A 24,965-nucleotide genomic window follows, 5' to 3' on the forward strand; every position below is an offset into this window, starting at 1 on the left:
CTATCATGACTAATCACTAATTTAGTTATAATATAGTACTCTGTTCCTTAATTATAGTAGAATCACACTGCAGAGGCCGTGTTGATTTAACTACACTGAAAGTACAGCATGGGCTGTGTTTCCTTGTTATAATGTCATTATATTGCTGGGCTGTGCTGCTTAGCTACAGTGTAAATACAATGCAGAGGCCGCGTTGCGTAGCCTCACTGTAAGTAAACTTCTGGGTTGCGCTACTTAGTAAATTTAAGTTAATTAGTTAATTTAACAGTTTAATTACACTGCTAGACCATGTTGCTTAGTTACAGTGTAACTACACCACAGTGGCCGTATTGCTTAGTCACAGTGTCATTACATTGCAGCAGTAAATGTTGCTTAGTTACATTCCATTGTTGAACTGTGCTGCTCAGTCATGGTGTTGTCATACCACAGCAGAAGTGTTGCTCATTTACAGTATGGTTACAATGTGGCAGTCGTGTTGCTTAAATACAGTATCATTACACTGCTGGGCAGTGTCGCATAGTTACAGTGTAATTACACTGTAGTGATCGTGTTGCTTAGTTACAGTGTCATTACACCGCAGTGGTCGTGTTGCTTAGATACGGTATCGTTACACTGCTGGACAATGTTGCTCAGTTACAGTGTCATTACACCGCAGTGGTCGTGTTGCTTAGATACGGTATCGTTACACTGCTGGACCATGTTGCTCAGTTACAGCGTCATTACACCGCAGTGGTCGTGTTGCTTAGATACGGTATCGTTACACTGCTGGACCATGTTGCTCAGTTACAGCGTCATTACACCGCAGTGGTCGTGTTGCTTAGATACGGTATCGTTACACTGCTGGACCATGTTGCTCAGTTACAGCGTCATTACACCGCAGTGGTCGTGTTGCTTAGATACGGTATCGTTACACTGCTGGACCATGTTGCTCAGTTACAGCGTCATTACACCGCAGTGGTCGTGTTGCTTAGATACGGTATCGTTACACTGCTGGACCATGTTGCTCAGTTACAGCGTCATTACACCGCAGTGGTCGTGTTGCTTAGATACGGTATCATTACACTGCTGGACCGTGTTGCTCAGTTAGTGTCATTACACGGCAGTGGTCGTGTTCCTTAGATACGGTATCATTACACTGCTGGATCATGTTGCTCAGTTAGTGTCATTACACCGCAGTGGTCGTGTTGCTTAGATACGGTATCATTACACTGCTGGACCGTGTTGCTCAGTTACAGTGTCATTACACCGCAGTGGTCGTGTTCCTTAGATACGGCATCATTACACTGCTGGACCGTGTTGCTCAGTTACAGTGTCATTACACCGCAGTGGTCGTGTTGCTTAGATACGGTATCATTACACTGCTGGACCGTGTTGCTCAGTTACAGCGTCATTACACCGCAGTGGTCGTGTTGCTTAGATACGGCATCATTACACTGCTGGACCGTGTTGCTCAGTTACAGCGTCATTACACGGCAGTGGTCGTGTTGCTTAGATACGGCATCATTACACTGCTGGACCGTGTTGCTCAGTTACAGCGTCATTACACGGCAGTGGTCGTGTTGCTTAGATACGGCATCATTACACTGCTGGACCGTGTTGCTCAGTTACAGCGTCATTACACGGCAGTGGTCGTGTTGCTTAGATACGGTATCATTACACTGCTGGACCGTGTTGCTCAGTTACAGCTCATTACACGGCAGTGGTCGTGTTGCTTAGATACGGTATCATTACACTGCTGGACCGTGTTGCTCAGTTACAGCGTCATTACACGGCAGTGGTCATGTTGCTTAGATACGGTATCATTACACTGCTGGACCGTGTTGCTCAGTTACAGCTCATTACACGGCAGTGGTCGTGTTGCTTAGATACGGTATCATTACACTGCTGGACCGTGTTGCTCAGTTACAGCGTCATTACACCGCAGCTGTCGTGTTGCTCAGTTACAATGTGATTATGCCACAGAGGCTGTATTTCTTAGTTATAGTCGGGCCGATTCAGTAAAGTCCGCGGGAGAGCGGGCGAACAGACCACTCGCCTGTGCACACGATTCAGTATTTAAATGAGGCCCGGCGGTAGAAACAGGCAAAAGGAGGCGCTAGGGACACTAGCGCATCCCTAGCGCCTCCTTTTGGCCCGGAGCGGCGGCTGTCAGCGGGTTTGACAGCCAATGCTCAATTTTGCCGGCGTCGGTTCTCGAGCCCGCTGACAGCCACAGACTCAGAAACCGGACGCTGGCAAAATTGAGCGTCCGGTTTTCGACCTGACAGCCGTGGGCCGGCTTCAAATTTTTTTTTTTTAATTTTTTTTTCTTTTTTTACCCTTCGGGACCTCAACTTAATATCGCCATGATATTAAGTTGGAGGGTGCACAGAAAAGCTGTTTTTACTGCTTTTCTGTGCACTTTCCCGGTGCCCGAAGAAATTAACGCCTACCTTTTGGATAGGCGTTAATTTCTGAAAGCAAAATGTGCGGCTTGGCTGCACATTTTGTTTTCTGAATCGCGCGGGAATACCTAATAGGGCCGTCAACATGCATTTGCATGTTGAGGGCGCTATTAGGTTCGGCGGGTTGGACGCGCGTTTTCGGCCCCTTACTGAATAAGGGGTAAGGGAAAACGCGCATCCAATGACAGGTTAACAGTGCGCTCCATGGGAGCGTACTGTACTGTATCAGCCCGAGTGTAATTACCATGTTGTTAGTTACAGTGTCAATACACTGTTGGGCTGTGCTGCTTAGTTTCAATGTGATTACACCGCAGCGGCCATGTTGCTTAGTTACAGTCTCATTACACCGCAGTGGCCATGTTGCTTAGTTACAGTCTCATTACATTGCAGCGGCCATGTTACTTAGTTACAGTCTCATTACACGGCAGCGGCCATGTTGCTTAGTTACAGTCTGATTACACCGCAGCGGTCATGTTGCTTAGTTACAGTCTCATTACTCCGCAGCGGCCATGTTGCTTAGTTACAGTCTCATTACATTGCAGCGGCCATGTTGCTTAGTTACAGTCTCATTACATTGCAGCGGCCATGTTGTTTAGTTACAATATGATTATACCACAGGGGCCATGTTGCTTAGTTACAGTCACATTACACTGCTGGATCCATTTTTGTGCGACATGAATACTACCTACGCCTTCTCTGTACCACACATTAGTCACTCTGTCTCTGTTGCATAAGATGGAAACCCTCCTCCACGGCATGAATGTGAGAGGGTTTCCTGCTCCAGTGGTTGCCCACTCCCCCCCAGCCTTTTTATAAAGGGACTTTCAGGCCACTCTTTGGAAGGCGGCTTTCATCTCTAATTGTACACGTTCCTCTTTCCTGATTATTCATCAGGGTTTTCTGTGGAAAATGTTACCATAGTTCTGGATATCTCACGCCTTACAAGCACAGATATGCAGACTTCTACCCATACAGAAAGAGTGAAAGAGACAGCGCACCCACATTTATAATCCCTAAGTGGCAGCTGCTTGTGACGTGTGAAGTTAGAGAGAAGCAGCACCGAACTGGTGACACACAAAAGGGAGAGAGACGCACACAATGTGAGGCTTATGATAGACGCAAAGAGAGAGACAGCATGGGCCTTGTAACAGAGAGAGAGAGAGAGACAGCATGGACCTTGTAACAGAGAGAGAGAGAGACAGCATGGACAGTGTAACAGAGAGAGAGAGAGACAGCATGGGCCTTGTAACAGAGAGAGAGACAGCATGGACCTTGTAACAGAGAGAGAGAGAGAGAGAGACAGCATGGGCCTTGTAACAGAGAGAGAGAGAGAGAGAGAGACAGCATGGACCTTGTAACAGAGAGAGAGAGAGAGGCCAGGAAGCTTGTAACTTAAAGGCTTGCAATCCGGTTTCAAATAAGCGTGGCTAGAAATGAATCCTATCTTTGTGTTCTGCAAATAGAACGGGAAAGGGAAACTCTTCTCTTGTGGTCTCGTTTGTCAGAGCAGGGATGGGGTTTTCTGCACTTCTCATGTGGATGAGAGAACTTAAGCTTGGACTTAAACACTCCTGTTTAAACTTTGTCATATCCACAAAGGCAAGAAACAGAGAATATAATGGCAGATAAGGACAATGAGGCCCATCTAATCTGTCCAAATTAATTCCTGGTGTAATATCATGGACCCCAGTTGATCTTTAGCTTTCTCCTTTTTTCTTTGCAACTATAGATCCTCTGTGCTTATCCCAGGCTTTACCCCTCACTCCCCCACAGCTAAGGATCCTCTGTGCTTATCCCAGGCTTTACCCCTCACTCCCCCACAGCTAAGGATCCTCTGTGCTTATCCCAGGCTTTACCCCTCACTCCCCCACAGCTAAGGATGCTCTGTGCTTATCCCAGGCTTTACCCCTCACTCCCCCACAGCTAAGGATCCTCTGTGCTTATCCCAGGCTTTACCCCTCACTCCCCCCACAGCTAAGGATCCTCTGTGCTTATCCCAGGCTTTACCCCTCACTCCCCCACAGCTAAGGATCCTCTGTGCTTATCCCAGGCTTTACCCCTCACTCCCCCCACAGCTAAGGATCCTCTGTGCTTATCCCAGGCTTTACCTCTCACTCCCCCACAGCTAAGGATCCTCTGTGCTTATCCCGGGCTTTACCCCTCACTCCCCCACAGCTAAGGATGCTCTGTGCTTATCCCAGGCTTTACCCCTCACTCCCCCCACAGCTATGGATCCTCTGTGCTTATCCCAGGCTTTACCCCTCACTCCCCCACAGCTAAGGATCCTCTGTGCTTATCCCAGGCTTTACCCCTCACTTCCCCACAGCTAAGGATCCTCTGTGCTTATCCCTGGCTTTACCCTCACTCCCCCACAGCTAAGGATCCTCTGTGCTTATCCCAGGCTTTACCCCTCACTCCCCCACAGCTAAGGATCCTCTGTGCTTATCCCAGGCTTTACCCCTCACTCCCCCACAGCTAAGGATCCTCTGTGCTTATCCCAGGCTTTACCCCTCACTCCCCCACAGCTAAGGATCCTCTGTGCTTATCCCAGGCTTTACCCGTCACTTCCCACAGCTAAGGATCCTCTGTGCTTATCCCAGGCTTTACCTCTCACTCCCCCACAGCTAAGGATCCTCTGTGCTTATCCCAGGCTTTACCTCTCACTCCCCCACAGCTAAGGATCCTCTGTGCTTATCCCAGGCTTTACCCGTCACTTCCCACAGCTAAGGATCCTCTGTGCTTATCCCAGGCTTTACCTCTCACTCCCCCACAGCTAAGGATCCTCTGTGCTTATCCCAGGCTTTACCTCTCACTCCCCCACAGCTAAGGATCCTCTGTGCTTATCCCAGGCTTTACCCCTCACTCCCCCACAGCTAAGGATCCTCTGTGCTTATCCCAGGCTTTACCTCTCACTCCCCCACAGCTAAGGATCCTCTGTGCTTATCCCAGGCTTTACCTCTCACTCCCCCACAGCTAAGGATCCTCTGTGCTTATCCCAGGCTTTACCTCTCACTCCCCCACAGCTAAGGATCCTCTGTGCTTATCCCAGGCTTTACCTCTCACTCCCCCACAGCTAAGGATCCTCTGTGCTTATCCCAGGCTTTACCTCTCACTCCCCCACAGCTAAGGATCCTCTGTGCTTATCCCAGGCTTTACCTCTCACTCCCTCACAGCTAAGGATCCTCTGTGCGTATCCCAGGCTTTACCCCTCACTCCCCCACAGCTAAGGATCCTGTGCTTATCCCAGGCTTTACCTCTCACTCCCCCACAGCTAAGGATCCTCTGTGCTTATCCCAGGCTTTACCCCTCACTCCCCCACAGCTAAGGATCCTGTGCTTATCCCAGGCTTTACCTCTCACTCCCCCACAGCTAAGGATCCTCTGTGCTTATCCCAGGCTTTACCCCTCACTCCCCCACAGCTAAGGATCCTCTGTGCTTATCCCAGGCTTTACCCCTCACTCCCCCACAGCTAAGGATCCTCTGTGCTTATCCCAGGCTTTACCCCTCACTCCCCCACAGCTAAGGATCTTCTGTGCTTATCCCAGGCTTTACCCCTCACTCTCTCAGAGCTAAGGATCCTCTGTGCTTATCCCAGGCTTTACCCCTCACTCCCCCACAGCTAAGGATCCTCTGTGCTTATCCCAGGCTTTACCCCTCACTCCCCCACAGCTAAGGATCCTCTGTGCTTATCCCAGGCTTTACCCCTCACTCTCTCAGAGCTAAGGATCCTCTGTGCTTATCCCAGGCTTTACCCCTCACTCCCCCACAGCTAAGGATCCTCTGTGCTTATCCCAGGCTTTACCCCTCACTCCCGCCACAGCTAAGGATCCTCTGTGCTTATCCCAGGCTTTACCCCTCACTCCCCCACAGCTAAGGATCCTCTGTGCTTATCCCAGGCTTTACCCCTCACTCCCCCACAGCTAAGGATCCTCTGTGCTTATCCCAGGCTTTACCCCTCACTCCCCCACAGCTAAGGATCCTCTGTGCTTATCCCAGGCTTTATCTCTCACTCCCTCACAGCTAAGGATCCTCTGTGCTTATCCCAGGCTTTACCCCTCACAGCTAAGGATCCTCTGTGCTTATCCCAGGCTTTATCTCTCACTCCCCCACAGCTAAGGATCCTCTGTGCTTATCCCAGGCTTTACCCCTCACTCCCTCACAGCTAAGGATCCTCTGTGCTTATCCCAGGCTTTATCTCTCACTCCCCCACAGCTAAGGATCCTCTGTGCTTATCCCAGGCTTTATCTCTCACTCCCTCACAGCTAAGGATCCTCTGTGCTTATCCCAGGCTTTATCTCTCATGCTACCTTGGCCAAGCGTCCTCTGTGCTATGTGGATTGTGTTACGGATTTAATATGGTATGTATTTTATTGACTTCATGTTGTAAATTGCTGTGAGCTGGCTCTGGAGTAGTGATCTATAAATGCAAATAATGGAATGAATGATTTTCAGCCAGTGAGAGGTTCTGAATCCCTGTGTCCATCCCCTGAGCCCTCCGGTCCTAGAGGTGACAGGCTCTGTATCCTTGTGCCCGTCCCTGAGCCATCCTGGCCTATCTGAATGTTTTTGAAAGGGTTAAGGTTCCTATTTATCACAGTACAAGAGCATACATAACTCTTGTTAAGAAGCACTACCTTCACAAAGTCAACTCCCCCAGTGTGGGCGAGAGTGCAGAGTGAGAGGGGTTTCTTCCATATGTGGTGGGAGCCAAGCTTCCTGGGGAAAATATGAACCAAGAGAACCAGAATTGTAGGTTTAGAACTGGACCTAACCCCAGAACCGTTCCTACTAATACTCGCACTAATGCCGGTATATAAAAGCTGTTAAATAAATAAAATAAATACTAGGATCTAACATTACCAGTCTAGCAATGGGTCTACACAGCATTAGGATGGCACTAACTAAGAAATGAAAGCCGAAAGAGGCACCGTCTACCCGAGAGTGCATGGCAGAATGTGACATTTACAGCCCAGGTTAGAAACCAGTGGGATTAAATGAAACCCCTGACCCTCGGGCAGTTCTGAAACGAAAAATAGATGTTTCCACCCCCCTTAGCCATAGTAGGGGACTGTGAACTACATCAAAATAAGGTGATCAGAAAGCAGAGAGGCTCTGGGTTCAAACATCCTGCTAGGGGATGGTCACTTTTTTTGCTTGTTCTCCATTACACTTTTTGGATGCTCAGTTGTTCTGCGTGAGAAGAATTGAATAGGATGCGGTGGCTGAGCGGTAAAGATGGTGGACTACCAATCCTTTGTGTTCAAATCCTACCCTTGTATATTTCTATTAATCTTAGGAAATATTTCTTTCCAGAGAAGGGTGGTGATTGATGGATGCATGGAACGGCCTCCCAGTGCAGCTGGTGGAGACAAAAGCAGTCTCTGAATTCAAGGGAGCTTGGGATAGATGCAGGGGATCTCTGAGGGAGCGCTGGGGATTGTAAGAGCTCCATAAATGAGACAGTCTCTCTCTGCCATCACGTTTCTATATTTCTATAAAAGAATCAGTCATGTTAGAGACACAGGCCAGGATAAAAATAATCACTATTAATTAAAAGCAGCTATAAAAGCCCAGTTTCTTACGAAACTTTAAATAAGGCTGTATACTGAAAATTTCTCTGGGAAGTCTGGTGCCAATGATCCTAAAAGCCCCCTTCCCTTGCAGGCTCAGATTTATGTAGAGGCAACTGCCTAGGACTCTGCCTGTGGGGGCCAGAATCTTAAATCCGGCCCTGATCTCTCGTGATCACAAAGAATGCGTCCTTTAGCCATACAATTGACACATAGAAGCTTTGGGAAGGCCTCAAGGTACGATTGGGTTGATAGAGCACAGTTCGATTTCTCAGGTAGCCTGCTCCCTGCCCTTGCGAACTCTTAAAAACCAAACCCAGAACTTTTAAAATGAGCCCCGTAAGGGAATGGAAGCCGGTGCAGACTTTTAAAAAGACGTTGTACGTTTCCCCATATTTTGTCCTTGGAACAATACTTGCAAAATATTTATCTGAGAGACCTAAAAACAAACTGTTAGAATGGTCCAGTCTTGTAAAAAAAATTAAAGCTTGTTTTGCCTTCTGGCCATCTTAGCTAAGAAAAAGGGGCGTGCTTGGCAAATTTAAGTTGAGCAAAACATAATGGTTTGAATACAGAATTATGGCAGGCCTACTAGGCAAGTTACTCCATCAGCAGGTGAGTATACTTGGATTTTCAGAAGGCGTTTGACAAAGTCCCTCATGAGAGGCTTCTAGGAAAAGTAAAAAGTCATGGGATAGGAGGCGATGTCCTTTCGTGGATTGCAAACTGGCTAAAAGACAGGAAACAGAGAGTAGGATTCAATGGTCAATTTTCTCAGTGGAAGGGAGTGGGCAGTGGAGTGCCTCAGGGATCTGTATTGGGACCCTTACTTTTCAATATATTTATAAATGATCTGGAAAGAAATACGACAAGTGAGATAATCAAATTTGCAGATGACACAAAATTATTCAGAGTAGTTAAATCACAAGCAGATTGTGATAAATTGCAGGAAGACCTTGTGAGACTGGAAAATTGGGCATCTAAATGGCAGATGAAATTTAATGTGGATAAGTGCAAGGTGATGCATATAGGGAAAAATAACCCATGCTATAATTACACAATGTTGGGTTCCATATTAGGTGCTATAACCCAAGAAAGAGATCTAGGTGTCATAGTGGATAACACATTGAAATCGTCGGTTCAGTGTGCTGCGGCAGTCAAAAAAGCAAACAGAATGTTGGGAATTATTAGAAAAGGAATGATGAATAAAACGGAAAATGTCATAATGCCTCTGTATCACTCCATGGTGAGACCGCACCTTGAATACTGTGTACAATTCTGGTCACTGCATTTCAAAAAAGATATAATTGCGATGGAGAAGGTACAGAGAAGGGCGACCAAAATGATAAGGGGAATGGAACAGCTCCCCTATGAGGAAAGACTAAAGAGGTGATGTTTCTTAACGTGCCGCGGTATATATAAAAAATCCTTAAATAAATAAATAGTTTTACAGATTGGGCTGCAGGGAAGGAAAGATGAATTTCCCCTCATTATACAGTCTTATTTATATATATATCAGGCTAGAATGGAAAAAGGGGGCACATTTTGAACAGCTGGGTTTCGACAAATATTCAGATGAAAACCCAGCTGATCATGATCAGCTGAATATTCGCCTAAAGATAAGCAGCTAAAATGATCCAGTTCCCTGAGCTGCTCAGCAGATCTTTCATTATCTACCCCTAGGTATGTGTGAAGTAACCAATAAGTGTAATTAAGGATACTACTCGTGTGTCACAAGAGCAGGTACTGGTACCTTGTTACTTGTGTAGGTTGGCGGCTCTGTTAATATCACTGGCAGGGAACTTAGGGCTCCTTGTGGGTCTCAGGATGGGGTAAGGGGGCAATCCTTATGATAAACGGTCTCTGATTCCTTGCAAGCATCAGGAGAGGGCAAGGGGGGGATCTGCAGGTTTCTGGTCCCTTGCTGGCACTGGGAACCTTTTACATTCACTGGTTCTTTTGTGGCATTGGGGAAAAAAGGGGGGGTCCTGTACACTCACTAGGTCATCGGGGGGAGGGAATTCTGTTCCATCACTGACCCCTTGGGGTGCAGGGGGCATTCTGAACTGCCAGTGGGCATTTAGGTGTCATAGTGGATAACACATTGAAATCGTCGGCTCAGTGTGCTGCGGCTGTCAAAAAAAGCAAACAGAATGTTGGGAATTATTAGGCAGGGAATGGTGAATAAAATGGAAAATGTCATAATGCCTCTGTATCGCTCCACGGTGAGACCACACCTTGAATACTGTGTACAATTCTGGTCGCCGCATCTCAAAAAAGATATAATTGCGATGGAGAAGGTACAGAGAAGGGCTACCAAAATGATAAAGGGGATGGAACAGCTCCCCTATGAGGAAAGGCTGAAGAGGTTAGGACTTTTCAGCTTGGAGAAGAGACGATTGAGGGGGGATATGATAGAGGTGTTTAAAATCATGAGAGGTCTAGCACGGGTAGATGTGAATCGGTTATTTACTCTTTCGGATAGTAGAAGGACTAGGGGGCACTCCATGAAGTTAGCATGTAGCACATTTAAAACTAATCGGAGAAAGTTCTTTTTTACTCAACGCACAATTAAACTCTGGAATTTGTTGCCAGAGGATGTGGTTAGTGCAGTTAGTATAGCTGTGTTTAAAAAAGGATTGGATAAGTTCTTGGAGGAGAAGTCCATTACCTGCTATTAAGTTCACCTAGAGAATAGCCACTGCCATTAGCAATGGTTACATGGAATAGACTTAGTTTTTGGGTACTTGCCAAGTTCTTATGGCCTGGATTGGCCTCTGTTGGAAACAGGATGCTGGGCTTGATGGACCCTTGGTCTGACCCAGTATGGCATATTCTTAAGTTCTTAAGATCGCGGTCCCAGAACAGTAAAAAGAGACTAGGCGATTGCCGTCCTCTAAACTGGACATATGTTCAAGTCTAAATCTGCCTCATTGGAACTCTGTGAATGACCAGCTTTCATTAGATGTCCTTGAAAGATGCAGCTCGCATGGTAATGCACGTTTTTATAAAGCAATAAAAAGAATTACAAATGTTTGTTGTCTTATCACTGTGCCGTTCAGCCCAAGAGCTAATCATTATCGTTTCTTTCATCACTCGTCATGAAGTCTACTCTTTAAGTTTAGGCATTTTGTCTACCCAAAAGGTCTGCCTTCCGTTTTGGGACTTAATAATTGTGGCTCTGTGTGCTGCGCCAGCCTGCTGGTGAAAGGCTGGCACTCTGCCGGCAGCCCCAGTGGCTCTCCACAGCAGCATTGTGCACTGCCCATCCCCATCTTCCTTGCTTCCTCCAGCCTAGAGGCCTCTGAACTTCTGCTGAATGCAAGCCTCAGTCCTCTGCTTGGACTGGTGCCTTCTGCTCTCCGGAACAGCCGGTAACCCTTTAGTATCTGCTGTGCGTCGCTCACTTTTCCGTAATTAACCATTAATCGTTCTTCAGCAGCCATTTCAAGCCTGGAAAAGTCTGGGCTCAGGGCGGGGATATCTTTTGTTGAATTATCGTAAGAATTACCCAGAGCTAAAGTGGTGCATGAACTTCCAGGAGCTCACTGGTGTCGTAGCTTGGCCATATTTGCAGAAGCTCATCTATACCATCTTTGGATACTACTTGTGTCTGTTGGGAAAGAATCCAGTGCTTATGGCTTCTGCTGGGACCGATGCTGTCATGTCCCTGACTAGGTAGATTTTTTTTTTCTCACGTGCAAAGGGGCAGTGAGAAATAAGCAGAGACCAGATCTCATGCATAGAGAGTCTTAGGTCCTCGAGTGCCAGAGGACAGATTTTTTTGGTCTTCTTAAGGGGGTGTGTAAATCCCTGAGGATTTCCAGCTAAGCTCTTCTCTCTCTGATTGAATCATAAAGTGTGTCTTTGGATCAGGAACATGACGAGTCAGCTACCACTGTAGGAGCATCAAAGGATTGGACTTTACCCAAAACATCCCAAGCACACACGTGTCTAACCTTCTCTTACACCTGTCATGTTTAGAAAATGTTGGAAGTCTGTACGATCGGTTGAAAAGCATCATTATTTTTTATTTCCCTCGTTTTCTTTCTTAACTCACTGATAACCTCCCTAGTAAATTAATAAATGACAGACAATAAGTCTGCCCAATCTAGATTCTTCCGCTCTGGTTCTGTACCAGTTTGGCTAGATGAGCTATAAATTCCCAGTCTTTCAGCCCTGTTCCCCCTATTGCCTTCTATATCTGTCCCAAGAATTTTCATTGATGTTAGGGTTGTAACCATGATGGATGTGTGGAGGTTTCCTCAGCCATCCTGAAAGCCTAATGTCACTGTACTGCTGCTGTTAGGACTATAACCATGGCCTTCAGTTACCTTACAATCAATCTAATAGAACCCTAACGTCCTATCACTGCTATATTAAGTCATGCAGTGTTTTTAACTCACCAGCAATCTCTGGCTCTGGTATACTTTAAAGTCTGAGAAATCTTTAACATATTTGTGAGAGAGTTTTTTTAGGAAGGATTGGAGGTTTCATATATTTAAAAGTGCCCCAGCACTGTAATGCATGTATAATCATTAACTTCCAACCACCTCCGTCTTTTTCTTAATTTTCTTAATATGCTAAAGTCCCGAATTCTTTCAAAACAAATGACATCCACTTTTTTAAATATATTTTTCTCTTTTTTTGTATAACACATTCGAATATAAAATATGAACCCTGCTACAAGTCCCGAATAGTCCCAACATGTACATGTTTCAAACAAACCGTCCTTCTTCAGGGGATGTTAATCTGCATAACTGTGTAACGGGTTCTCTCCATGCTGCTTGTTTATTCAAAACGTCTTCTCTGGGTCGCGCCTTTTGATCTTCAAAAAAGACGCCATTCAAAATCAGCTGATCCCTAGCGTAAAGAGTTTTTTATACATCGCCAAAGCTTCTCCACTAACCTATCCGCGATCACACCATTACCATCCAACCAATCAGTAACTCTCCGTTTACTATCACTGTTTGCCACACCTCCTCCAAATTTAAATTAACATAGCGAGATTAAGTTCCTCGTTCATCCCATTTGGATAAGAGGTCTTTAAGGTATAAATCCAGAAGGCTTCATTGTAAATAAGTTTCACGTTAAGATCACCACCACAGATTGCAATATTAAATTGTTCTATTATTGTCTACTTCATGTGAGCAAAATCATGTCACGCTTCCATTAACTGTTGTACCATCGGTGCAGGCATTCTTGCTGTATTAAAGCGTGATTTATGTTCCCCCAACCCGACTCTCACTGGTCATGTGGTAGGCCCTACATAAACGTTAGGGCATGGACATATTATTGCATAAATCACATTCATAGAATTACAATCCGTGTTTGCCTTCCTCCAAACTCTATAACCTGTTACTGGTTCAATCCACTCTTTCCCAACAATGGAATATTGACACCAATTACAATGCCCACAACACTGAGTGGCCAAAAACTTCCACTGGTTGAATGCGATGTTCCAATTGTGAGTGTACTACTTTATCTCTAACATTCATACCTCTCGTGGTAGCAAAAAAAAACATATTGTCCTAAAAATAATTTTTTTTTTTTTCACAAACATGTTAAAGATTTTTCAAACTTTTAAAGTATACCAGAGCCAGAGATTGCTGGTGAGTTAAAAACATTGCATGAAATTGTGTTTAAAGTAATTTTTGACTTAATATAGCGGTGATAGGACGTGTAAATCACTGCCAGCGGTGGAGTGAATTAGGTGTGCTTCAGTTACCTTAGCCATCTTGGAAGTCTGATGCTGTTAGCTTTCATGTGTAGTGTTTGTTTAGGACATGGACGAATGTTCCCTATGGGAAACAACATTCGTACCTAATCCCGTAATTTGCAGTAAGCCCTAGCAGAATTTCCCAACCACATGTGGCACTGGGTGAGCAGTAACAGGGAAGGAGGAAAGCCAGGACATCACTTCACTCTAAGGGGACGCCAATGAAAGACATACTGTTCAGCCAATGGGAAAGGCTTGCTCTCAACACTTATGCCATCTGCCTTCTCTTGTTGCATTTTTCTACCAACTGGTTCCAGCACCAACCCCAATGGATTACCTGTTCCTTGGCACAACTTCAGATTACTTCCATGGTGGATCTCTCCATCACACGGCAGCATAGGTTAACCTTGCTCTTAAGCCATCATTGTTAAACAATTGGTTTATGCAGTTTCCCTGAATTTGCCAAATAAGCCTAGAGGCATAGGCCATGGAAGAAGAGAAGCAAAGAATAACGTACACAATCCTTCTAGCCTATGTTGATGATGTCACCAGCAATGCTAGCACGTGCTAGAAACTGACTTAATTAGCAGATTATATCAAAGATTTTAAAAAGCCTTCTTTATTATCCAGGATAGTAAGATCCATTTGGAAACTCTTCGGTTGCATCTCCGCTCTGCATTTTATTGCATCACCCCAAACATGGCCAAGTCCCAGACAGCCTTATATTGCCCAGTGTGGATCCTTGAGCTGAGCTGCTCCGCTGCTTCTTCTGGCAGGCAGCCACACCCTCTCCTAGGCAGCTTTCACATCCAGTGCTCTGCTTGCATTCTCTAGGGAGAGGCTTCAAATCTCTTTATCTTAAGCTTCATCTGACATGTTTGCTGCCAGGATCACATTCCAAAGGTGTTTCATTGCTGTTCCTGCATGTTTTGTAGTTGAGGTTTGAAGCTTTTGGTCTGTTATTAACATCCAGATAATTCTCAGGGCCAGTCTCTCCCAGGACTAGATTTAAGATTTTGGTGCCTCTAGGCTGGATCGGAGAGAGCTGGGAGGGTCCCAGAGGGGCCATGGCAGCAGCCCCTTTGAAATCGCAACGTACACGGTCCTCTTCGGCCCAGGTCGAAATAAATAAATAATAAATAAATATCTAGCCTCAAAATGTGGAACTGTAGGCAACTGCCCAATGTTGCCTGTCCATAAATCCAGTCCTGAGCTGTGGTGATCTTCAGGTGGGGAGGGATGTGACCCACGAGAAGACACTCAGATGGACAGTCCGCAGCTCAAACAGATTGAGAAGTCATGATGCTGTGGGATAAATGAACATGGCTGAGTGGTGTTTTTATCACCTGCGCCCTCCTCCATGGCCTCAGTATCTGTGAGAGCCACCTTCTGCTGATATTACGCATACCAGGGATTAGTGAATTGCACCATGCAGGTAGGAAATGGGAGGAAGAATTACACTGGCAAGAGAGAACCACTTGGTGCAGGCAGTTTTGGAGAGCTGAAGATATGAAATATCCTTTGTGTGAGTGCTGAGCGTAGTGACTGCTGTTTAGATTAAGACTTTCCTCCCTCCAGAACTTGTTAACAAGAACTGCCACGTTTGTTTTAGAGTGTAATATCGCTTAAAGAAGCCCTTCAGGTAGAAGGACACCTTTTTTACAAAATTATTAGGAGTTTGCAGCTTTTTTTTTTTTTTTGAACTTATTATTGGGCAGTTGGGCACTGCCCAATAAAATCTTCTAAAATAAGCTGTGAATCTCTGTTTTGTTTCCAGTAAGAAGCTGTACAACAAGGACTATTAGCGTGGACTTGAAAGGAGGTAGACTCCAGAATAACTTAAGGAAATATTTCTTCACAGAAAGGGTAGTGGATGCTGGAACAGCCTTCCAGGGAAGGTGGTTTTACACAATCGGAAGTAAATAACCAACCAAGTTGGTAGACACTGCACTAGCCTTGTAGGGCCTGTGCAACTGGTGGGGACAGGCCACAATGCTTGTCTGATTTTTTTCAGGGAACGTCATTTAACCAGATATATTCTCTCTTGAACATATCCAGTTAAGCCTAAAGTTATGCGGCCACACGAGACCAGATAACTTGCTTCCGAGGTCTGTAATTTAGCTGGTCAGGAGGCTCAATATTCTGTATAACCTATTTAGACAGATAATTTGTGAGTCAATCAAAATCCATTTAGACGGGTATCTACCCTTTTGAGTTTCTTAAGCTTCTTTCAGTTGGCTTTGTGTGTCCTGGCCCTGCACCCAAGCTGTAGGGGAAGCAAGAATAAAGCAAAGATCCAGTAGGACCGGCAGTACTGCAGTAAGAATGACAAATGAGCAGACAAAGATGGGCCTGGATGCTTGTATTTGCCATTATTCTCATTATTACAAGTAGAGCCTTAAGGTTAACTGCAGAAGATTGTTGTGCAGGACTTGACTGGCCAATAACCATTTCTAAAATGGCAGTCATCTGCTGAAAGGGAGCACTTCTGCATGAAGTATCTCTTTAGTAGGTTCTGCCAGGGATGTCTGCCGTATTAGGAGTTAATAGATGTCATGAGTAATGCTTTAATGGTGTTTAATTGAAGTTAATAGGAGCTGAGAGGGATGTCTCCTGTGGCGTGTAACATAATGCAGAGCCGGTACTCTGTGCCTCCTGGTCACAAAGATTTAGACAAGACACCCAGGAAGTGATCTTGGCCCGTTGTTCACATGTCGATTATGTATGAAGTCCCGGAGGTTTATTGTGCCGCAGGTCCCTGAACCCTTGTGGGTCAGTCCTACTGCAGTCGCGGTCCAGGAGCATCCTGACTAGGATTATAGCATTTGCCCAAGCTCCGTCGTATCTCCTGGGCCCCCCGATCTTGCAGACAGCGTTATACAGGGGTTCCTGGACTGACGAGCCTTCGGGTCCTTGTTAACGGTGCGGCATTACTGCAGTAGGACCGTGGAAGACCCGCTGTCCAGAAACCTGCTCTTTGGGGACAAATTCTGAAGGCCATGATTAGCGTTCTCTATTAGCTTGTTTCTTTCCCTGTTATTAATCTTTCTTCTCTTTTTGTCTCCTCTTTCTCTTCATTTCTTTTCTCATCGTCTGTTCATCTTGACTCCTTTTCCCCCTACCCGCTCTGGTTTTTGTTGATTCATCTTACTGTTTCCTGTCCCACTTTTCTCTCCTTTTTCTGTTCCTTTTCCTTGGTTTGCTTCTGCTCTGTTTTTTTATGGTACTCTTTCCCCCTCTCCCTGCTCTCATTCGTTTGCCCTCCCTTTTTTCTATCCCCCCCTCTCTCTGTTTACATTTTCTCCCACTTTCTTCCCTTTCCTTCTCGTGATTCCTCTCTGGCTCCCTCGCAGCACTGGAGGGCAGAGGTATGTTTTGCACTGTGGTGGTTCATCCCTCTGCACGTGTTGCCTGACCCGTCCGCACGAGGAGCTCTTCACTGCATGTCTGCTCAGCTCACCTGCTGCTTTTTCCTGTCCTCTCCCCGCTCCCTTTTCCGGATCCCCCAGTCACTGTGTGGTACTGTTGTGCTGCTAACACGCTCTGCACAGCTGTGTGCTGGGCTCATCAAAGCTCGGAGTTTTTTTTAAATTTATTTTCTTCTGGTTTTGTATTTAAGAATTGTTTGCACTTATGTACTCTAAATAACTGTGGTGATAAAGGGGAATATCAACTCTTCCAGCATCAGGAGGAGGAAGCGATTGAGGGTGGGGGTTGGGGGTAGCTGGAGGGGATGGCGTCACGGGTTTATCCTCTGTAAGGCGGGAAGTCCTTGGCACGAGACAAGAAGGGGCATGAGCTGGAGCTGTTTATGGAGAGCATCTATCTGTGTGTCTGCTCAAATCTACAATTGTGGATTTCCTATCCCGCCCCCCCACTGTCCCCCTGAAAATCCTCCCCTGCATCTCAGCTTGTGACCTTCCTTTTCTCCTGGACCGCTGGCTGCTTTTTCATTCCCGTCTTCTGTTTCCCCACAGGCCCAGCGTCATGTCAGTGATCTCTATGAAGATCTGCGGGATGGACACAATCTCATCTCTCTGTTGGAGGTTCTCTCGGGAGATAGCCTGGTAAGTGGGGCTCATGGAGTCCCAGACGCAGCAGAGTTTCTTTGTCTGTCTCTCTGTCTCCTTTCTCTCATTCATTTTATTTCTTCTTTTTATGTTTCAATTTTTTTTCTCCGAGGACAATGAGGATGGCAGCCCTCACTCATAAGTCATATCATCCAATGGAGCCTGGCACAGAAAAACTACTCCAGAGTTTCTAGAACTTTGACTGAGCCTCACTGGGCATGCCCACAGCACGCTATTATGTCACATGTCCATGTGGGATCCCTTCAGTCTCTTCTTTTCTGCAGAGCCTGTGGGTCACAGTTTGAGTCTCTCTCTCGTTTTCTGAAGTTTTAGTGCAATTTTTTGGCTTTTGGCTGCCATTGTCTCTTCCTCTGTAGTTCCATAGATAAGGGTTTTTTTTGGCGTTTTTCTAAGTTTCCAATCGCTGCTGTTCCCCAAGATGGTGGAGCTGTAGGTGCCTGCCGGCCATCAATTCTCCACCACCAAGTTTGATTTTGTGTCCCTTTTATTTCACTCCGACATGTCTAGCAAGTTCCAACAGTGCCCCCAATGTGGCAGGATCATGTCTACTACGGACCCCCATGATAGATGTGGCCTATGCTTGGGGGCATCACATGATGTCTGGGGGTGCCACAAATATGGTAAAATGATACCAAAAGGATGACAATCCTGGTTGGATCTCATGGAATGTCTGTTCAGACACCAGAAGACCAATCCATTGGCATCAGAGTCATTGACGTCAAAAGACCTCAGAGCTGCACTGATAGGAGGGCCATCAGCATTGGGGGAGCCATCAGTGACCAATAGGAAACCTGGAGACAGACCTTTGTTCAACTCCTCCTGTTCAAAGAAGTCATCAGGTTCCACCTCTTTGCCCTCGGCATCAAGGAAGACCCATGCTGAACATCGAGGGAAGCTGAAGAAGTATCAGCATCGGTCCTCATTGATGCACGATGCTGGAAGCAGGGACGGCCTAGCACCTGCTAAGAACCCCCTAAGCAGTCTTGCAATGAGGACAGCTCATTCTCTAAGAATGCTGGGTACCCCAACAGTCAACACCTGTTTTGGTGTCCGCCATCGAGCCTCCTCTTGGTTCCAAAGAGGATGCGGTCACACCTCCTACCTCCCAGTCAGTGTTGGCATTGGCAATTTTTGAAGAGGAACTGGAGAAATGGATCCTGTAGGCTGTGGAATAGGCACTGAAAAGTCTTGGTACCAAGGCATCAAGGGCATGAGACGGTCACAGACATTCCTTAAGCTACTGCTAGACTCCCTTCAAGTGCCTGCCACTGCTGCATTGACCCAGAGACTGGCTTTGATACCTGGCGTATCACTGATGCCCAAAGGGCATCAGGGTTGGTGTCTGCTGGCCCGTTGCTGATTTCTATCTCCTTGGGGAAGGAAGCTTCCCCAAGACGTCGAGGATCCTTGGGGTCCAGGCTCCCACAGCCAGTTGCACTGATTTATAACCCACTGGCTGAGGACAGAGAAGAGCCCCTGCTGAGTGCAGTGAGTCTGGTTCTCAATATTCCTGAGGGTATTGCTATGGCTTCGCAGAGGTCTCTGAAGAAGAGATGTTCACGGGTCTCCCTTTGAGCCCTTCTCCGTTGGATAGAAGGAAGTCCTCTCATGAGGACTTCTCTTTCGAAGGCTTTATCAGGGAACTAGCTGAAACCATTCCATTTACATTGCAGACAGAGATAAAGATGCTGTACATCCTTCAGTATAAAGAGCCTCCTAAGGAGATCGTGGCAATCTGAGTTCACAAGATCCTTTGGGAGGTACTGATGAGGATGGTGGGAACCCTCCCTCTCAGTTGCTCCCGTCAGTAAGGCAAACATGGTTTATCTTATACAAAAGGCTGCCAAATCGACAATCATTGACTGCCATATCAGTCTATGGTTGTTGAATCTGCTCTTAAAAAGGCTAAGAGATGTAGAACCCACTCTTGGTGCCCCTGGGAAGGGATTCTACTGGGACGAAAGTTTTTCAGCGCGTTATGCTGATTGCCCGCATAGCTCCTACCAGCTCTTTAAGAGCCAGTTCATGTGGAACATCCTGAAGCAAGTGCAGGGAGTGGCAGAGCAGCTTCCTCAAAAGCAGCAGGACACCTTCCAGTCATTAGTGGATAAAGGGTCCATTTGACCTAGGATGTGTTTGAAGCAGCATCGAGAGCCTCTGCTGTTTGGATTAGGGCATGCAGGCCTCCGATCTCCATCTGGAAGTGCAGGAAAGGCTTGCTGACCTGTTGTGCACTGGAGAGAATCTCTTTGAAGACAGCATCAAGGATGTGAGGGCACAGATAATGATCATTGTGCGATGCTCCAGCAGTTTTGCACGGCTATTCTAGACCTGGCCTTCTCTTCCTGGAGGTTCCCAGGGTCAGGGCAGAGGAAACACTTCTTCCACCCAAGGAGGCAGCAGAGGGCCCTTAAGCCTCAGACTGCATCCCAGTCAACACCTAGGATGGGGTTTTGACTGAACCACAAAGAGCATTGCCAGGATCCCAGGACCCATGCCAGAGGACCTTCCAGACAGGTGTAGACTGCGGTTGTATGTAAGCCAGTGACCCAGTATAACCTCAGATGTGTGGATCTTCAGCATCATCAGCAGAGGATACAAATTAAATCTGTTGGGTCTTTCACCAAATCAGCTCCCTCACCCATCTTGGTGTCAGTCACTGAATCAGGAAGTGGTTTAAATGGAGCTCTCCTTCCTCTTGATAGCCAAAGCGGTCAAGCCTGTTCCATCAAGGCAAAGAGGGAAGGAATTTTTGCTCCAAGAATTTCCTGATTCCAAAGAAACCAGGGAGACTTCTTCCCATTCTAGGCCTAAGGGCCTTGAACAAATTTATGAGAGAAAACAATTCAAGATGGTTTCCCTGGACACCTTAATCCTCTTCAGTGAGGGGACTGACTCTGAGTTCTCAGTCTAAAGAATACTTACACTCACAGGGATTTTTCACAGTCACAGGAAATAACTCAGGAAACCACCTCATCCAGAATTACATTCTGCCATTTGGGCTTGGGTCTGCCCCATGTGTTTTTACAAACTGCTTAGCCATGGTGGTGGAGCACTTAATGCAAACTGGAGGTGCACATGTTTTCTTTTCTGGACGATTGGCTGGTCAAGAGCACATCTCAGGCAGGAGCCGAGGAACTGATGCGCCCGACCATCCAGATATTGAAGTTACTAGGGTCTATCATTAACTAACCCAAGTCCCACCTCAGCTGGAGTTTAATGGAGCTCTGCCAGAACCCTGTCTTTCATAACAGAGGACCACCACTGTGTTGGCTGTAGCGGAAGAGATCCAGATGAGTCGGCAGACATCAGAGTGGCACAGATTAAAGCTGTCACTTCAGCGTGCAGGGTCAGTGAGCTTCAGAATCGAGTAACTTAGCCACCTTAAACCAAGTTTTTCCATAATAGGATGGTTTGCACTTCCATTCTGTTCTTGTTTAACATGGTGTCAGTTCCATCTTAACCAGTCCGTTGTCCTTCCAACGTTTATTCCTGGGAGAATTCTGTACACATTTTTCACATTCAGTTTTAAAATTCTGCAAAATTCTGCATACTTTATGTTGGTCAAAATAATACAATAAACATCACTGGTTTGAGTAATTAATTTAAAATGTAATACAGAAGAGTTATCACTCAAAGATGCAGAGTTTTTATGTAGAATTCCCCTAGTAATGCACTGTAGAGGTTTTCCTTCCCTCCTCTCTCCCTGTTCTCCTGGCCAGACTCCTTTCACTCTGTCCTCTCAGGCTGTAACTCCTCAGCTGCCCCCTACCTCTCCCATCCCTTTCCAGGCTCAACTCCGTTCACTTTCTCTATCCCCCAGCCCTCCACTCCCAGAATTTGTCCCCTCTCTCATACATCCCCTCACACAGGCTCCATCTGTCCCACTCTCACACAGGCACACAAGCTCCCTTACACATACACAGGCTCTCTCTGTCCCACACTCACACACATCCACTCACACAGGCTCCCTTTCTTTTGCACATACACAGGATCCCTTTGTCTCACTCTCACACATACCCCCTCACATAGGCTCCCTCTCTCTCTCACACATACACACACTCTCACACAATCTCCCTCTGTCCCTCTTTCACATGCTCACAGAGGCTCACTCTCTCTCTTGCAGTCACATCCTTTCATACAGAGTCCCTCTGTTTCTCGCACAAACAGACCCCATCACATGGGCTCCCTGTATCCTTCCCTCAAACACACACCTTCACACAGGCTCCCTCTCTCTCTCTCCCATACACACATCCTCTCGCATAGGGTCCCTCTATCTCTTGCACATGCACACAGGGTCCCTCTCTCTCGCTTGCTCACATGCAGACACTCTTACTTAGGCTCCCGCGCTCTCTTGCACACACACACCCACCCACATACCCTCTCACAGGCTCCATCTCTCTCACACACTCACCTTCACACATGCTCCTCCTCTCTCTTGCACACTCACATATGCCTGAGTGTGTGTCTCTCACAGACAAACCTACATCATCACTCACACACACACACACACACACACACACACACACACACACACCTCTTGTGCTTCTGGGCCTCACCATTGTCTTCAGCTGCAGGCGGGATAGGCTCCTCCTGTGGCTCTCTAGGACCTCTCTTGTCTTCAGTACTCCTTGGCTATAAGTGAAATGGGCTCAGCTTGCAGCCCACTGTGCCTCCTGCTTCCTGGCCATGAGAGAATTGGCCTCCGCTCTCGGCCTGCCAAGTCTCCTATGCTCGTTGGCTGCGAGCGGGATGGGATCTGCTCGTAGCCGCTGGGTGTTGCTGGCTGCTATCTAAATTATGCACAGAGTATGGGAATTCTGAGCTGCTCAGTAGTGCAGAATTCACCCAGGAGTAAACAAGCACGGCAAGAGAGCCTTGGCCTTCTATCTGGAGTGGACTAAATGCCATAGGAAGTCCACCCAACATTTTGTTTCTTTTGGTGCTAACAAGCTGGGTTCTAAGGGGTAGATTTTCAAAAAACGCGAATAGGCGGAGCCGCGCGTATCCGCTAAAATCCTGGATCGGCGCGCGCAAGGCTATGAATTCTGTATAGCCGGTGCGCGCCGAGCCGCGCAGCCTACCCCCGTTCCCTCCGAGGCCGCTCCGAAATCGGAGCGGCCTCGGAGGGAACTTCCTTTTGCCCTCCCCTCACCTTCCCCTCCCTTCCCCTACCTAACCCACCCACCCGGCCCTGTCTAAGCCCCCCCCTTACCTTTGTCGGGGGATTTACGCCTCCCAGAGGGAGGCGTAAATCCCCGCGAGCCAGCGGGCCGCTAGCGCGCCGGGACGTGACCTGGGGGCGGGTCCGGAGGGCGTGGCCATGCCCCGGGCCGCCCCGGGCCATAACCACGCCCCCGGGCCCGCCCCCGAAACGCTCCCGGCACGCCCCCTAAACGCCGCGACGACCGGGCCCGCCCCCGACACGCCCCTGACACGCCCCCCTCGGAGAACCCCGGGACTTACGCAAGTCCCGGGGTCTGCGCGCGCCGGTGAGCCTATGTAAAATAGGCTCACCGGCGCGCAGGGCCCTGCTCGCCTAAATCCGCCCGGATTTGGGCGGATTTAGGCGAGCAGGGCTCTTAAAATCCGCCCCTAATTGGCTAGCAGATTGCATCTCCTTCCTTTATGCCCAGGCAGGGGTTGAATCTAGTAGGCCATGTCAAGGCCCATTCTGTCCAAGCCATGGCAGTGTTAGTGGCTTCACCTGTGATCAGTCCCCATAGAGGAGATCTACAAGGCTGCGACACGGCGTTCTCTCCACTCATTCACATCTAATTACTGTTTGGATATGGATGACTGATGCGATACCAGGTTTGGCCAGCTTGTCCTTCGGAACTTGCTTGAAGTTTAGAACCTAACTCTTTCTCACCTAGTGCAACGTTTGGCCAGTCGCCACTGGCCACACTTATCCTGACCGCCGCTGACCCTCCCAGACCCTGCCTGGACCTCTTTGCGACAGGAACACCGCCGTTGCTGGCTCTCCTAGCCATGCCACACTGATCCCTAAGGCGCACATGACATCCCAACATCACATAGGCTCCACAGCAGGAAGCTGGCAGAGATGCAGGGTGGGGATTGAAACCCCGGCTGCCACGCCCAGGCACTGCTTCAGTGACAGGTCCTCCTGCATTGCAGTGCGTGTTGCTGCTTCTCTGTGCCTTTCTCCTTGTTGTCCTGCCTTGCCTCATCTCATTCCTGCCTGGCCTCGTCGTCTCTCTGCCTTGCCCTGCCTCCCTGTTACCGTGCCCTGTCCGCCTGCCTGTCTCGTGGCTCCCGGTGCCTTGCCTTGTCGTCTCTGTCTCTGCCTGACTCCTGGTTCTGACCTCTGCTGTGGATACTGACCAGTCTTCTGGGCTGCTGCTGCTTGCCCTGACCCCAGCTTGGGTTTTCGACCTGCCTTCTTGCCCCCTGCCAGACCTTGCCCCAGACCTGCAGATTTTATTGCTCGCTGCTTTCCCCGACTTCGGCCTGGACCCCAGATACCGATTGCTTGCCGTCAGCCCTGACTGCTGCTCCCGTCTCGTCTCTGTTTGATGGCTACTTGCAGGACTCTTACCCAGGTCTTGCCAGCACCTGCTACCCAAAGGCTCAACCTGCAGGCAACGGGGCTGGTATAGGTGAAGCCCCGGCTCCGGTCCTAGCAAGAGTGAGTCCACCAGTCGTTGGCGTGGGCCTATTAGGTCAATCATGCCCCAGTCCAACGGCTCACATCTGTGACACCTAGGGCTAAAAAAAAAGGCTTTGTTGTCAACAAAAACCATTGTTGTGTGCCCATTGGCACTGGTTCCTTACCCCTTTTTTCCTTGGGGGCAGCCGAGGACGGCCGTCCTGCTTGTCCTGGGAGAAAGCAGAGTTGCTTACCTGTAACAGGTGTTCTCCAAGATCATCAGGATGCCTGTCCTCACAAAACCCACCCACTTGCCCATGGAGTTGGATCTCCGTTCTTCGTTTCTTTTGCTAAATATAAGACTGAAGGGGACGTGTGGCATAAAATAGCTTGCCCTGGTCATGCCCGGTGAGGCTCAGTCACAGTTCTAGAAACCGTGACTCAGTTCTTCTGTGCTGGGCTCCATCGGAGAACACTCGTTACAAGTAAGCAACTTTGCTTTCCTCTTTCTTCTTTTTCTCTCTCTCTCTC

General features: G+C 47.6%; 1 protein-coding gene across 1 annotated transcript in view; it reads left to right on the plus strand.

Moving 5' to 3' along the window:
* Positions 1–24,965, plus strand: part of PLEC (plectin) — a 443,280-nt gene that overhangs the window by 156,538 nt on the left and 261,777 nt on the right. The window contains 1 exon segment of the mRNA XM_029592256.1: positions 17,711–17,800. Coding sequence (XP_029448116.1) covers positions 17,711–17,800 — 90 coding nt within the window.

Source organism: Rhinatrema bivittatum, chromosome 2 (assembly GCF_901001135.1).
Source record: "Rhinatrema bivittatum chromosome 2, aRhiBiv1.1, whole genome shotgun sequence".
In the NCBI taxonomy this organism is placed as follows: Eukaryota; Metazoa; Chordata; class Amphibia; order Gymnophiona; family Rhinatrematidae; genus Rhinatrema; species Rhinatrema bivittatum.